The 15,207-nt window shown below is 43.0% G+C and overlaps 1 protein-coding gene across 2 annotated transcripts in view; it reads left to right on the plus strand.

The window, feature by feature from the left end:
* BPGM (bisphosphoglycerate mutase) overlaps positions 1-15,207 on the plus strand; it is a 54,274-nt gene that overhangs the window by 26,184 nt on the left and 12,883 nt on the right. For both annotated transcript variants that reach the window (XM_039242950.1, XM_039242946.1), the window contains exon 4: positions 13,900-14,561. In XM_039242950.1, the coding sequence (XP_039098881.1) occupies positions 13,961-14,561 (601 nt within the window). In that variant the 5' untranslated portion in view covers positions 13,900-13,960. The remainder of the gene's footprint in view (positions 1-13,899; positions 14,562-15,207) is intronic.

Here is a 15,207-nt window from a genome sequence, read left to right on the forward strand (position 1 = left end):
TGCTAACTTATTATAACTCTCTTCCCCCACTGCCTGCCTTCCAAATTATGGAGGATTTACAGCTTGTGACTGGTACCAGAGTGTTGACTGACTGAGTGTAGACTTTTGGAGGAAAAACATCAAATGCCGTCTTTCACCAGTAGCTGGTACTGTTTTCTGTAATGAGTTCAGTTTGTACTTTGTTTTAAAACTCTCCCTGTTGAGGATAGGGACTAGGTTTTATCCATCCGTGTATTCCTGTAGCATCTCAACACACCATAGATGGCCTTCAAATGTGGTGGGCTTTCTTTTATGTTCAGTTTTTATTTTTAATCCTAGTTAGTTAACATACAGTGTTACCTTAGCTTCAGGTGTGGTGTACAATACAGTGATTCGACACTTCCATACATCACCCTGTTCTCACCACAAGTGCCCTCCCTAATCCCCATATTGGTGGGACTTTAGAGAAGTGTAACTCAAACATCTGGTGTAATGGAAAGGAGCTCTGACTTGGAAGTCAGGACACCGAGGTTTTAGTCATGAAGCTGTTGCTATTTGTGTGATCTTCAACAAATCATTTCAACCCTCTTAGTTTTTGCATCTTTAAAAAGCTGATATTGCAGTGGATTGTTTCCGAGGGCCATGCCTGTGTTCAAAGCCCGTTTTAAAATGAAGATGATTAGACATTTTCCGGCACAAGTACATAAGCAAAAATCTCATAGCAGTAAATTCTGGGCCAATCTGTTAGCAAATGAAAGTTCCCATCTACAAAGGGTAGTACTCATTCTTTTGTGTTCCTGTTTAAACCAAACCCAATGGATCATTGTAGAAAATTTGGTCATTGTACAGAATGACCATTGTACAGAGTATAATGTGGCAGAAAATGTCATCCTTTATTCCATTGCTCAGAGGTAACCGCTGTTAGTGTTTGGGCAGATCTTCCAGTCTCTCTTCCTCTTTTGCCTTCTACGGTTAGGTGAAATTAAGTGGCACATTTCATTTTAAGTAATGACTGGTACATCTAAATTCAGCCGTGCCTTCATTTTTGTGGGCCTGGTGCTCAGAGAACAGAGGACACACAAACATTTGAAGCAACAGGTCTCTTGAACATCCTTGGAATGAAATCTGGTGTGAGAGGATGTTTACATGGAGAAATAAGACTACAACTATTACTTAATAATGATATTCTTACATTGAAATTTGGCTACAAATATTGAAAAAAATGTACTTGTAAGACGTAAATATGAGCCACTTAACTAAAGCATTTTGATTGTCATAAGCATACTGCTTAATATCTTGTGTGTTTCTAGAGCTGGATATTTTGTCATAAGCATACTGCTTAATATCTTGTATGTTTCTAGAGCTCAATATTTTTATTGTCATTAAGCATACGGCTTAATATCTTTTCTAGAAACTTATGTTTCTAGAGCTGGATATTATCATCCACTCCCCACACCCCCAATACACACATTTGATTGCATTTCTCCTTCCACTACCTAATTTAACCTTGCCTTTTTACCCCTGCCCTCATTTTACTTTGGTTTTTAAATTTTTTTTTAATTATTATTTTTCTAATGTTAATCTGCTTTTGAGAGAGAGAAACACAGAGCATGAGGGAGGGACAGAGGGAGAGAGAGGGAGACATAGAATCCAAAGCAGGCTCTAGGCTCTGAGCACAGAGCTCAAAGCAGGACTCAGAATCATAGACTGTGAGATCATGGCCTCAGCCGAAGTCGGATGCTTAACCGACTGAGCCACCCAGGTGCCCCTCGTTTTATTTTATTCCCAGCTTTTACTTCTGCACATACCTCAGGAAGGTAGGGTCACTTTCTTTCTTTTTTTTTTTTAATGTTTTATTTTTTATTTTTTTATTTATTTCTGAGAGAGAGAGAGAGACAGACAGACAGACAGACAGACAACGTGAGCAGAGGAGGGTCAGAGAGAGAGGGAGACACAGAATCTGAAACAGCCTCCAGGCTCTGAGCTGGCAGTCAGCACAGAGCCCGATGCCGGGCTCGAACCCACGAACCGCAAGCTCATGCCTGGAGCCGAAGTCGGATGCTTATCCGACTGAGCCACACAGGCGCCCCAGGTAGGCTCACTTTCAAGGGCCTGAGGTCTGTGACAGTCTTCGTTAGTTAAAGTCTGCTCCGTTCAACCCAGAATACTTCTCACTCTGGCCCGGGTGCTTAACCATAATTTCATTTAGTTTCACTCATAGCCCCTTGAGAACAGCAGTTATCCTTATCTTTGTGGATAAGGAACCCGAGGTCCAGAAAATTTGAATAACTTGGTCAATATCATGCTGTCAATAAGTAGCAGAGCTGGGAGTAAGGTCCCAGGTTTCTTGACTTCAGACTTCTGGGATTTGGTAGGAGTTGTTTGTGTTGACAAAAGCTATTATCCTGGGGGAATAAGTAACCATAGTTAGGAGGTGTCCTGAGTGGGTGTTGTGCTCATCGGTGTTTGCAGGCCGGAACAAGCAACATGCCCCAGGCAAACACTCCTCTCATTACGGATGCAGACCTCTTCCCTGTGACTAGGGGTCTCCCTGCTGGGGTTTGCTACAGGGTACCAAGTGATCAGTGGGGGCTGCTGGGAGATGTAAGGTTGGAGAATGACAGGGTCATAAAGCCTGCCAAACACCTGGAAGTGATAGCATTTGCTCCTGGCCGAGAGGAGCCCTTAGATTACAAATACAAATGGAAAAGTTACTGTAAAGCTTTAGGGAAAGCAATAGATGGTGGAAAACAAGGTACTTTTAGGTACATGTTTGAACTTTTAATATTGAGCTTGGTTTGGGGGAAAGAATATTTTGTTGAGACTTCCAAGAACCGAGCTCTGGATTTCATTTCCCTTAAGAACAGTTCCTTTTTAATTTATCAGAAACATGGCTAACCTCTGTTTTTTCTGTCTTCAAATGCAGCCAGCCTATGTTCTAGAGAGTTAGATTCCTATAGAGTTAGGTTAAGAGTTGTTCAAAGCTATGCAGTGGGGGGTTTGGACTAGGAAAGACATCTGAGTGGTTGAGAGTAGCATTTGAAAAGCTAATAATTAAGGGTAATCTTTTGATCAAAGCAACCCTGGCTCTGTATCCCATATTGTTTTTTAAGTTTATTTATTTATTTATTTATTTATTTATTTATTTATTTATTTTGAGAAAGAGAGAGCGAGAGCGAGAGAGAATGAGTAGGAGAGGAGTAGAGAGAGAGGAAGGGAGAGGGACAGGGCTCAAACTCGCAAACTGAGATCATGACCTGAGCCAAAATCAAGAGTCAGACACTTAACTGACTGAGCTACCCAGGTGCCCTTCTGTATCCATTATTTTTATGTTACCTCAACATTATATCATTGATCACATTGCTTACTCAGTTTTTGGAAGCAGAAAACAAACTACGTTTTTAGACTGGTCTTTATCCTATAATTTTCCCCACCCACTCATGAGTTGTTATACTAGAGTATTAGACATCATTACTTTTCAAACACCTGAGGAAGGGAAGCAGCAATGTCTCAGCAGCATTAGCTTGGAAGACAGGACGAGCCTCAGTTATCGAGGTTGGCGGGGGAGGTAGGTGAAATTATGTGCTTAATGAAAGGCAGGAGTAGGAGGCAGTAGCAAGATGGTTGTGCTACATTTGTTGAAAGTACCTAAGGTCCTGGAAATGTAGTAGTAACCTCAGTAAATGTGGGGCCATGTATCTGCATCAGCCCCCTACCTACTTGCTCTCTCCAGGCATGCCTTGCTAAAAGGACGCTAATTCTAAAAAAAATAAATAAATAGGGGCACCTGGGTGGCTCAGTCGGTTAAGCATCCGACTTCAGCTCAGGTCATGATCTCACTCATGGTTCATGGATTCAAGCCTCGCACCAGGCTCTGTGCTGACAGCTCAGAGCCTGGAGCCTGCTTCAGATTCTGTGTCTCCCTTTCTCTCTGCTCCTCCCCCACTGACTCTCTCTCTCTTAAAAATAAATAAACATTTAAAAATAAATAAGATAACTTCAGTTTTATGGTGGCATTTATGGAAAGAATATTTTTTGCTCTACAGGCAATTTAGATGGAATTTCTATACCTATGTATAGCAAAAAGTCTTTGAAAAGATGTCACCTGCATCGCATGTTTCCTTTGAATCACCTATTGCTCTACTACTGAGCCAGTTGCTCAGCTTGTATTCCCAAGCCAGTGTACATTCACCTGAAGTGCGAGACACTATGGCAATTTATGTAGAAGATAGTCTAAGAGAAGTAAAGTATGTCAAAACAGCCTATTTTTGAAATTGGTTAATACCATGAATATATTTTCTCTGTAACTTTACCTTGAACCCATTATGAATTACATCAGTTAAGCAAAAGTAAGCTCCTCAGACTGATTTAAATGGGTTCAGTATTCTGTGAGGAATAACTACAATTATGAATGGGGTTTCATTACTCAAGGTACTTGCGATTCTGGCCAAGAATAAAATCAGGTGATTTAATAATTCTGAGATTATTCCATGACAGGATGCTTAAAGTTTCAAAATACTGATATGATCAGTGGCTCTGAGTATGATATCCAGCTAGGCCAGGGATCAGCAAACTAAGGCCTTCTGGTCTACCACCTGTTTGTGTACAGCCCACAAGCTATGAATAGTTTTTACATTGTTTACTGGTTGAAATAAAATCAAAGAGTGACAATATTTCACATGTATGAAAATTATATAAAATTCTAATTTCAATGTCCATACATAAAGTTCTATTGGGATGAAGCTTCATTTATGAACTGTCTATGGCTGCTGTCAGCTACAATGGCAGGATTGAGTAATTGCAACAGAAGCCATATAGCCCAAGGAGCCTAAAAAATTTACTATGTGGCCTTTTACAGAAAAAGTTGTCGACACCTCAGCTAAGCTGTACTGTCTTTCACATTAATCTCCTGCATCCCATCTCAACAGTCATTATTCTGGTCCAGGTCTCCATTATATATTACCCAAATCATTACAAAAGCCTCCCAAGTTTTCATATCAGTGGTTTTTCCCATCTCATTGTGTTTGTAAATGCTGCCTGATCCTCCTAAAATACATGTTATTAAACTTTTAGTGATGTCCCAATACTTCTAGAAGAACGTATCTTTGTCACAAAACCTTTCTGGGGCCACTATTCAATCTTATCTTTCTAGGCTAATCTCCTCCTACTTCCTTGTTAGACCCTATACTTAGGATGGGGATCATATAATTTTCCAAATGGGACACTCAGGTGTGAAAGGGGTCCTATAATAGTTATGTTAGGGAAACAGGCCTAAAGCAAGACTGTTCTAGGCAAAGCAGGAAATGTGGTCACCCTATCTATACTCCATCCCGTTTGAATGGCTTACCATTCTCCATATGCACCTGTTCCCTTGCTTCTTCTCATTATTCCCTTAGGCTAGAATTCCTTTTGCTTTTTCTATAACTCTTGAGTCTTGAACATCTTTCCAAATCCAGCTTAAATAGTGCCATGTCCATGAGCTTTACTCAGAAATAACTTGTCTTTTTTTAATCTCCCTTATGAATGAAGTGCTTTCTTATGGTGTGGATGCCTTTCTGCTTTAGTGACACACACACACACACACACACACACACACACACACATCCTTTATCCCCATCAGTTCCTTGAAGACATATCTGTGTTGGATCCTGTACTCCTCACAGTCCTAGCTTTATGTCATGCTCAAGTGGGGTTTGCAGCACATGTTTAAAGAATGAATCATTAGACCAGACTGGGGAGACAGAGGAACGTTTGGGGCTGTCAATTTGTAAATCATCCATTTTAATGTGATTCAAGTGGTGAGTAAAGTTGGGTTTCCAAGGACTGAGGAGAGCCTTGGATGTCTGTGTGGCAGTGTAGCAGAGTGGTTCAAGGTGCAAAGATAGGCTTTGGGCTCCAGCCTGCCCGAGACTGATTGCCAGCTCTGCTATTTACAGTCTCTGTCACCTTGGACAAGTTGACCTTTCCACCTAAGTTTCTGCATCTATAAAATGGAAGTAATCCTAGAATCTTCTCCATAGAATGGTGGTTGAGGATTCAAATAGTCCCAAATCACATGGTGAGCCCTCCATGAATATTAGCTGCTGTGATATCACATGCTGTCTTCATCATCACATGGAAAGATGTTCAAGACTCCGATTTATAGAAAAAGAAAAAGGAATTCTAGCCTAAGGGAATAATGAGAAGAAGCAAGGGAACAGGTGCATATGGAGAATGGTAAGCCATTCAAACTTTCATGGTGTACAGACTCCAGACAAGGATGTAACAAACAGAAGAGCTGAGAGAAAAGCAGCCCTGAAATCTTAGAATAATTGTGCCCCCTTGATCGAAGTAGTCAGTTTCAAAGGGACCAAAGTGTTGTGAGTCCTGAGAGAAGATAGATTTCACTTAATAAGAAATGACTAATTAGCATCTTTTTTGAGACACCAGTTCAGTCGAGTGGTCAAGGCGCAGGTTAGGTGTTGGAGGACTAAATAAGTATTGGCCAGAAGGACAGGAAACTGTGAAGAGGGAGGGGTGAGAAGGGGAGACACAGAAGCATATAAAAGATCTATTTGTTTAGTAAATTTTTTCCTTGAGCATTACCATACTTTAAAAGGAAGAAACCTTGGGGTTTGCTAATTCAGTGACCTGTGTAGCCCCTTTTGGAATGAAGTAAATCATTGACTAAAATTGGTGCTTTATTCAGGTGCTGATAACCCTTGCCGAGGGATAAATGAGGAACCTTCACAACCAACTCCAGAGTGGTTAGCTTTACCAAACACAACCCGAAACACAAAGCTTGATTTTTAAAAAATAGTTGTTAATCTGAGAGTGGGGAGCATATATTTGTGGTATGGGACCTCTCTATAAATTGCCCACTTGACTTTGTACCTTGAGGTTTTTCTCAAGAGCAGTCATAAGCTGAACCCTCCTTCATACTCACCTTGTTTGTACGCATTTTATGAAATGACTGCCTGGGTTTGGAAGGACAAGTCGTGACTGGAGGTGCTCCTGTGAAGTGAAGCCAAGCGAGCCTAAATACCCAAAAAACCCAGACCCTGAAGTCTCTCGTGGTGAGGAGAAAGAGCACAGGTATTAGAGGCAGAAGGTGTGGATTGTAGTTCTAATTTGCCACGTAGTTGTTGGTTGTTTGGTTGGGTTTTGTTTTTTGTTTTTTTCAACTTTTTATTTGAATTCTAGTTACTTAACATATGGTGTAATATGGTCCGTTGGAGTCTCTTCTCTCTGGAGATATGAGCATTAATAAATATATTAAACTGTTAAGGATACGGAAGTGTAATGGATGATTGTTATTGGCTCTGGCTTTGCCATTAAATACACTGTGATTCTTGAATTCAGGCTTCCTAACCCCTTGGGCCTGCCAACTGAGTGTTTTTTACTTTGGCAGTTACCGCTGAAATGGTCAAGCCTTAGGCTCTTTAGCACGATGTAATCACCTCTGTCAAACTGACTTTGGTTCCGTCAACACACCTCCCTACTAAGTGCCTACTGTACAAGTAATCTGTCACAAGTGGCCCGTCACAACTGTACCCAGTGTTGTAGAGCAGGGTGCTTCTGATAGGGAAAAATCTGTGGTAAGATGGCTGACAGGACTGAAAGGGGAATTCCAGTCCCTGCCCAAAGACTCTCCTTCAGGGTTTTCCTTCCCACCCCGCTTGCCGGGAGCGAACAGACTATAAATTGTCCCCTCTGCTTATGCTCTGGGATCAGACCTCTGGAGAGTCATCTCCTCTGATCACTTTCCCACCAGTGTAAAATATACTTCCTGCCTTCCAAGATCTCTGAGTGCCACTTGGTTCTTCGGCGGGGTGATCCAGACCAGTTTCCATAACACTTCAAGAGTGTGTACCAAGCAGGACTGACCACTTCCCAATAGGTGAAAGGGGGAAAGGCAGAGGAGTCTGCCTAGAGCAGAGGTTCTCAAAGCACAGCCCTCAAACTGGCAGGATGTCAGTATCATGTGGGAGCTTGTTAGAAATACAGATTCTCAGGCCTGCCCCAGATGCCCTCAGTCAGGCCTTGGGAGGTGAGGCCCAGCACTCTGTTTTAACCACTTCTCTTGGCGATTCTGATGTAAATTCAAGTCTGAGAACCATTGACCTAGGGGAAATAACCCTTAAACTAAGCTCTTAAGCTGTTCTTATCAATATGGTAGCCACTGGTCACATGTGACTATTGAACCTTTGAAATGTGGCTGGTCCAAATTGAGATATGCTTTAAGTATAAAATACACATCAGGTTTCAAAGACCTACTATGAAAATAAAGAATGTAAAATACCCCATTAATAATTGTATATAGATTGTATGTTAGAATAGTATCTTGAATCTATAAGGTTAAATAAAATACATTTTTTAAGTTTGTTTATTTTGAGAGAGATAGCATGAGTGGGGGAGGGGCAGAGAGAGAGGGAGAGAGAGAATCCCAAGTAGAGCACAGAGCCCAATGTGGGGCTTGAACCCGCAAAATTGTGAGATCATGGCCTGAGCTGAAACCAAGAGTCGGATGCTCAACTGGCTGAGCCACTTGGGTGCCCCTAAATAAAATATATTATTAAGATTAATTTCATTTATTTCTTTTCCCTTTTTAATATGACTTTTACAAAACCTAAAATGATATATGTGGCTTGCAGTGTATTGTGATTGGACACAGCTGATCTAAAGGGTGAGTAGAGGTTACCTCCAGTTGGGTGGGACCAAAGTGGCAGTGGAGGGGAGGGGATGCAGGGCAAGGGCTCTGGGTAGGGTACAGTATGTGCAAGGGTCCTGAAGGAAGAAAGAACGTGACATGCTCAAGGAAGTAAAAGAAAACCAAAGCCTTGCAAATCACGTTCAGGATTTTGGACTTTATCCTAAGACCAACAGGAAGTGATGGAGGATTTTAAATGGGGTGCTCACTTTTCAGGAAGTTTGCAGTTAATAAATGAAGGCAAGAGAGCTACATCTCATTATAGCAAGACTCTCAGAATCAGAGCTTCTCCCCTCCCCCAAAAGATGGTGGGGGTGGAGGCATTTGGTCTGGATTGAAAGGGAGTAGGACTCTGCCTGGCCCCTACCTGCCCGTGTCCCAGGACTTTAGGCAGAAGCACCCCCGACTCAAGGGGGAAGCAGACACCTGGGAGGAGTAGTTTTGCTTTCAGTTCATTTTCAGCGTGGTTACAGCTCAGAGCTGGTGGAAGCATTCCAGGAAGAGTCCAAAGTTGAGTGGAAGTTTGATTACAGAGCTGAGGCTCTGTGGGGCACTGGCCAGGGCTTTGGTGAAGGAGGGTCAGGGGCAAGGAGCGCAGCACATGTGGGAGTTAGAGGGTGTTGGACAAGGCAGAGGAAAGCTGGGACTGGAGCCTGGAGGCTGGGGGACTGACCTTCTCCTGGGGTATGGTGGCCTCGTCACTCATCTGTGGCCTGGAGAGTTCTCTGTAAGTCATGGTACATATGTTAGCAGACTCCATCTAACTTCCAGACACATTTTGTTTAGTTCATGTTTTTAAAATGTATTTAAATTAGTCACCAGTATTAATATCAGATTTCACATAAAAATGTGCATTTCCGGGGCACCTGGGTGGCCCAGTTGTTTGGGCATCTGACTCTTGACTCTTGATTTTGGCTCAGGGCATGATCCCGGGGTTGTGGGACTGAGCTCCACATCGGACTCTGCACTGAGCGTGGAGCCTGCTTAATGCCCGCGCTCTCTCTCTCTCTCTCTCTCTCTCTCTCTCTCTCTCTCTCTCTGTCTCTCTCTCTCAACCCCTCTGTCCTTCCCCTGCTCACAACCCTCCCACTCCCTCTCTGCCTCACAGAAATTTTTTTCAGTACATTTCTGGTGTTTTTGAAAATTAGAAGATCCAGGAACCCCAGTCTTCATCCTCACAGAAACATGGAGGAGCTAAGTAGTAGCTACCCCTTTTATTTTTATATGAACTTTTAAGAACTGAAGTGACCATTTAAAAAATATTAGTATAGAATTTACCCAAGGGATACAGAAATGCTGAGGCATAGGAGCACATGTACCCCAATGTTCATAGCAGCACTCTCCACAATAGCTAAAACATGGAAAGAGCCTAAGTGTCCGTCAACAGATGAATGGATCAAGAAGATGTGGTTTATCTATACCATGGAATACTACATGGCAATGAGAAACAATGAAATCTGGCCATGTGTAGCAACGTGGATGGACCTTGAGGGTGTTATGCTGAGTGAAATAAGTCAGGCAGAGAAGGACAAATATCATATGTTTGCACGTATAGGAGGATTAGGAGGAACTTGACGGAGGAACAAGGGGGAGAAGAAGGGCGGAAATGGTGGGGGAAAGGGAGAGAGGCAAACCATGAGAGACTCTTGAATGCTGACAAAAACTGAGGACTGATGGATGTGGGGGGGAGGGGGAGATGGGCATGGAGGAGGGCACTTTGGGGATGAGCACTGAGTGTTATGTAGAAACTAATTTGACAATAAACTATTTGTAAAAAAAAAAAAAAAAAAAGAAACTAATTTGACAATAAACTATTTGTAAAAAAAAATAAATAAATAAAAAATAAAAAATATTAGTATTTATTTTTGAGAGAGAGAGAGAGGGAGAGCTATCAGGGGAGGAGCAGAGAGACAGGGAGACACAGAATCTGAAGCAGGCTCCAGGCTCTGAGCTTTCAGCACAGAGCCCAACGTGAGGCTTGAACTCATGACCTATGAGATCATGATCTGAGCTGAAGTCAGACACTTAACCAACTGAGCCATTCAGGTGCCCCCTGAAATGACCATTTTTATGTTTTTTAAAGAAGACGTTTATTTACCCTAAAGACAAAACTGAGTCCATAGGTTCTCTGTGGCCTGACTTCAAGTCTTACATTCTGTCCAGTGTTTGCTTTGAGGAGTCCCTCCTGTGTGTTCTCCAGAAAGGCTGTAAGAGTGGGACCCTTAGTTCAGTGAGACCAGGTTATACAAAAGCTCTGTCCATTTGCACAAGAGTCACGTCCATCGGAGAAGCACACATGTTCCCTACAGTTTTCCATAGTTCCCATCATGCCTGTGGCACAGCGTGTGTGTTTGTGTGTTTGTTGGTAAACGCTTGGTATACCAGCTCCCGTGATGATTAAAATCTTTTTTTTTTTTTTAATATTTTTATTTATTTCTAGGAGAGAGAGACAGCGTGAGCAGGGGAGGGTCAGAGAGAGAGGGAGTCACAGACTGAAACAGGCTCCAGGCTCTGAGCTGGCAGTCAGCACAGAGCCCGACGCGGAGCCCGAACCCATGAACCGCAAGATCATGACCCAAGCGAAAGTCGGATGCTTAACCGACTAAGCCACCCAGGCGTCCCCCCGCCATGATGACTAAAATCTTAAACTTTAAACCTCAACAGCTCCCCTGTAAGTATTCAGGGAAGTCAGTTGATAGCAGCAAGGAGGAAGGAAGAAAGTGACTTAATTTACCCAAGATAGATGCACTAATCTGCCACTTTGTCCTGTGTTCACCCCTGTACACCAGAGGGAGGGGGGTGTAGTCTTTGTGGCTGTGGTACTGTTTCTCTGCTCTAGTGTATATATTTTGGGGGTGGAGGGACAGAGAAATTGTTTTATTTCTTAAACGGAGTAAGCAAATATAGCAGATTAAAATACTGCAAGCTTGGTAGTAAGTGCTTGAATGTTCATGATGTTATTGCTATAAATATTTTTTGTTCTCCTGGTATAGTTCATAATCAAAGGCAGTGGAGAAGTGCTTCTGCCTACAGAGTTTGTCCATCATACCCCTTTTTAAAATATATGTTTTAGAGACAGACAGCATGAGCAGGGGAGAGGGGCAGAGGGAGAGAGAGGATCTTAAGCAGGCTCCACACTCAGCACAGAGCCCAATGTGGGGCTTGATGCCGGGCCCAATCCCATGACCCTGGGATCATGACCTGAGCTGAAATCAAGAGTCAGATGCTCAACTGACTGAGCATCATACCAATTTTTTCATTTGAAGGGAAAATAGCTTTATTAGCGTAAGGAGGCTTCTTGCTTGACAAGTCAAAGTAAGGGTTGAGGTGGAGGAACACTTGATAGCTTCACTTTTCTCCGTCCCCCTTCTCTACCAGCATTAAAAAACAAAACAATAAATGTTACAAGAGGTTGGGTCTAGTTTTTGATCTGATAGAAGCTTCTAGTACTCGGTGAATTGGGGCTCTTTGAAGAAACAATATAAAAATGTCTTTCTTTTGCATATTAAACACACACTCATACACACACACACACACACACACACACACACACACACACCCCTTCATTATTTGGTCTCTCCCGGTGCCTTAGACAGTGTTTGTTCAAGTGAAGGATCCTGAAACTTGAGCTCATTAGCTTCGTGATTATTCTGCTCCTAGGCACCAGTAATCACACAGCAAGGCACTGCCCAGATGTTTGTCATCCCATTCTCTGTTCTTCTGCCATGCCGATGCCCCTCTGGGCTGAGGATAGAGGCATCCCTCTTCCTCCAGAAATTCTCAGCTCTGTGACTTACCTTTGCCTCAGCCCAGTCTCTTCCAGATGCTTCCTGCTTCAGGTGCACTAAAGCTTCAAACCTGATGCTTGACAAGAAAGGGAAGCCATAAACCTAGCTGCCCTAGTCTTCCAGCTACTTGCAGATTACCTCGATCTGCTTCCTCCCTCAGGGCCTCGTCAGTTTGGCTTCTCTTGCAAGAAGAAGCCTTGTTTGAAAGGCTTTTTTTTCCCCTTTCAGAATCTCTGGAAATTACTAACGAAAGGAAGAAACTAGATACCTAGATTCCAGTTAACTTTGTCACTGACTGTTATGTAACTGTGAGTGAATCACAGATTAAGTGGGACAGAAAATCTCCATTTAATGGAAGCTGCCAAGAACAGCAGAAGACCAAGCCCGGATGGTCCTATCACGTCTGCTCCCCCCCCACGTGGAAGAGCCCGGGGTGGGAGTGGAGAACCTGGGCATGCGAGGCGAGCAGCGTTTGTCAGCGGACGTACGTCCACTGCACAGAGGGCGGGGACAGCCTGACGCAGCCAGAACAGCAGATGGTCCAGGGGACAGAGTGGGCCCAGCACACCTCTGGGGCAGCAGCCTAACTTAGGGAGTTCAGAAACGCTATCAGGTTGTCTGTCCCACTTTCCCAGATTCTTCTTCCGCTGAGAGGTGGCCGGTTTGTGCCGGGCAGAGGAGGCAGGGCCTCCTTATCAGTGAGCTTCCTCCCGCTTCTACAGACCTGCTCCTGCTTATCTGTTTCTCCAGGCAGCATCCCTTCTACAGCTGCCCGCATTTGATAGCTTATTTTGCATCAGGATTTATGCCTGCCCAAAGCTTTGTTTTGAGGCCGATGAGAGATTATTTAGGTGAGTACTGTATTCAGCATTAATGTTATTTTAAATCACTTTTAGAGTTTGAATGTTGAACCTTAGATTTTCTTATATGTAGCGTCACCTGTGGCATTGAAGAGCTAGTTGCCACTGATTAGTGATTTACATACAAGGCAAATACCATGGTTCATTGAATTAACATGTTTAACTTCCTTAATAAGAGGAGACTGGTAAATACAGCTTTTTCCACCAGAGGAAAAACAGAGTGAGAAGGATGCCTTCAACCTGGAGTCAGCTGCTAGGAGCTGGGAGTTGCCAGCGACTAGTCATCCGTTTAGACATCTATAACTCATTCTATTAAATCCTCTCTTCTGTAAGCATAGACTGCCTTTTTATCTGGTGGAAATGCAGCATGCCATTAGAATGACATGTTCTGTTATTTCACATCATACAATTAAGATACTGTCCAGCTGTCCGAAACGTCAAATCGACTAGGTTCCCTGTAATTAATTATTTGTAGAATATGCCCGTATGTGCCATGGCATATATGTTGTAAAGTTACGCTTCCGTTCCCAGATAGTCAGTTGAATGAAGACCATAACATGCTTTTTGTTCCTTCTCTTTCTAGATGTATTGCTGTCATTGAACACTGGCTCATTTGAAAGTGCTAGGGAAGCCCGGCCATCAGCATGTCCAAGTACAAACTGATTATGTTAAGACATGGAGAGGGCGCTTGGAATAAAGAGAATCGGTTTTGCAGCTGGGTGGACCAGAAGCTTAACAGTGAAGGAATGGAGGAAGCTCGGAACTGTGGCAAGCAACTCAAAGCACTGAACTTTGAGTTTGATCTTGTCTTCACATCCATCCTTAATCGGTCCATCCACACAGCCTGGCTGATCCTGGAAGAGCTGGGGCAGGAATGGGTTCCGGTGGAAAGCTCGTGGCGTCTAAACGAACGTCACTACGGAGCTTTGATCGGTCTCAACAGGGAGCAGATGGCTTTGAATCATGGTGAAGAACAAGTGAGGCTCTGGAGGAGAAGCTACAGTGTGACCCCACCACCCATCGACGAATCTCACCCTTACTACCATGAGATCTACAATGACAGGAGGTATAAAGTGTGCGACGTACCTGTCGATCAGCTGCCACGGTCTGAAAGCTTAAAGGATGTTCTGGAGAGACTCCTTCCCTTTTGGAACGAAAGGATTGCTCCTGAAGTCTTGAGCGGCAAAACCGTTCTGATATCTGCTCATGGAAATAGCAGCAGGGCTCTCCTGAAACATCTGGAAGGTACCATGTTTATACTACTTATTAGAGGTTGCTAAGTGTTATACTTGGGCCTTAATCTGGAAAGGACAGGGTTTCTGAGCACAGTTTACATAAGGGACTTTCTCACCCTATTCCCTTTTGTCATTTCAGTCTTAAAGAATCATTTTGTTCTATAAATCAAAAACCGTATGCCTTTCACATTCATACTATATAAAGCAGTGATTGTAAAACTTTAGTAAGCATCAGAATTCCCTGGAGGGAGACTTTGGTCTATTCCAGATTGCTGGCCCCATCCTTGAAGTTTCTGAGTTTGTAGACCTGGGTGTGGTCGGAGAATTTGCATTTCTAAGGTGTTTTCAGGTGATTTGGTTGCTGCTGCTTGGGGTTCTTCACTCTGAGAACTGTTGATCTAAAGGATAATAAGGTTTTTGTTGTAGGAAGGTAAAAGCATGCTAGGGAGGGGATAAATTTCTATAGAGATGGTGTGTAAAGTCAATTTATTTAGAGTTTTTCCAGATAAATAAACAAAATTATCTAGACTTCAGTGTTTGCCATGCTCTTCCAACACTGAACAAGTATTCCAGCATTTCAGATCTGAGTTTCTTGAACAATTCCTTTGTTCCAGTCCTTTCTTTCCAGACCAGACTTAGTCATTGACTGGGAGAAA

Source organism: Hyaena hyaena, unplaced genomic scaffold (assembly GCF_003009895.1).
Source record: "Hyaena hyaena isolate Hyena2069 unplaced genomic scaffold, ASM300989v1 scaffold_8, whole genome shotgun sequence".
Classification (NCBI taxonomy): domain Eukaryota; kingdom Metazoa; phylum Chordata; class Mammalia; order Carnivora; family Hyaenidae; genus Hyaena; species Hyaena hyaena.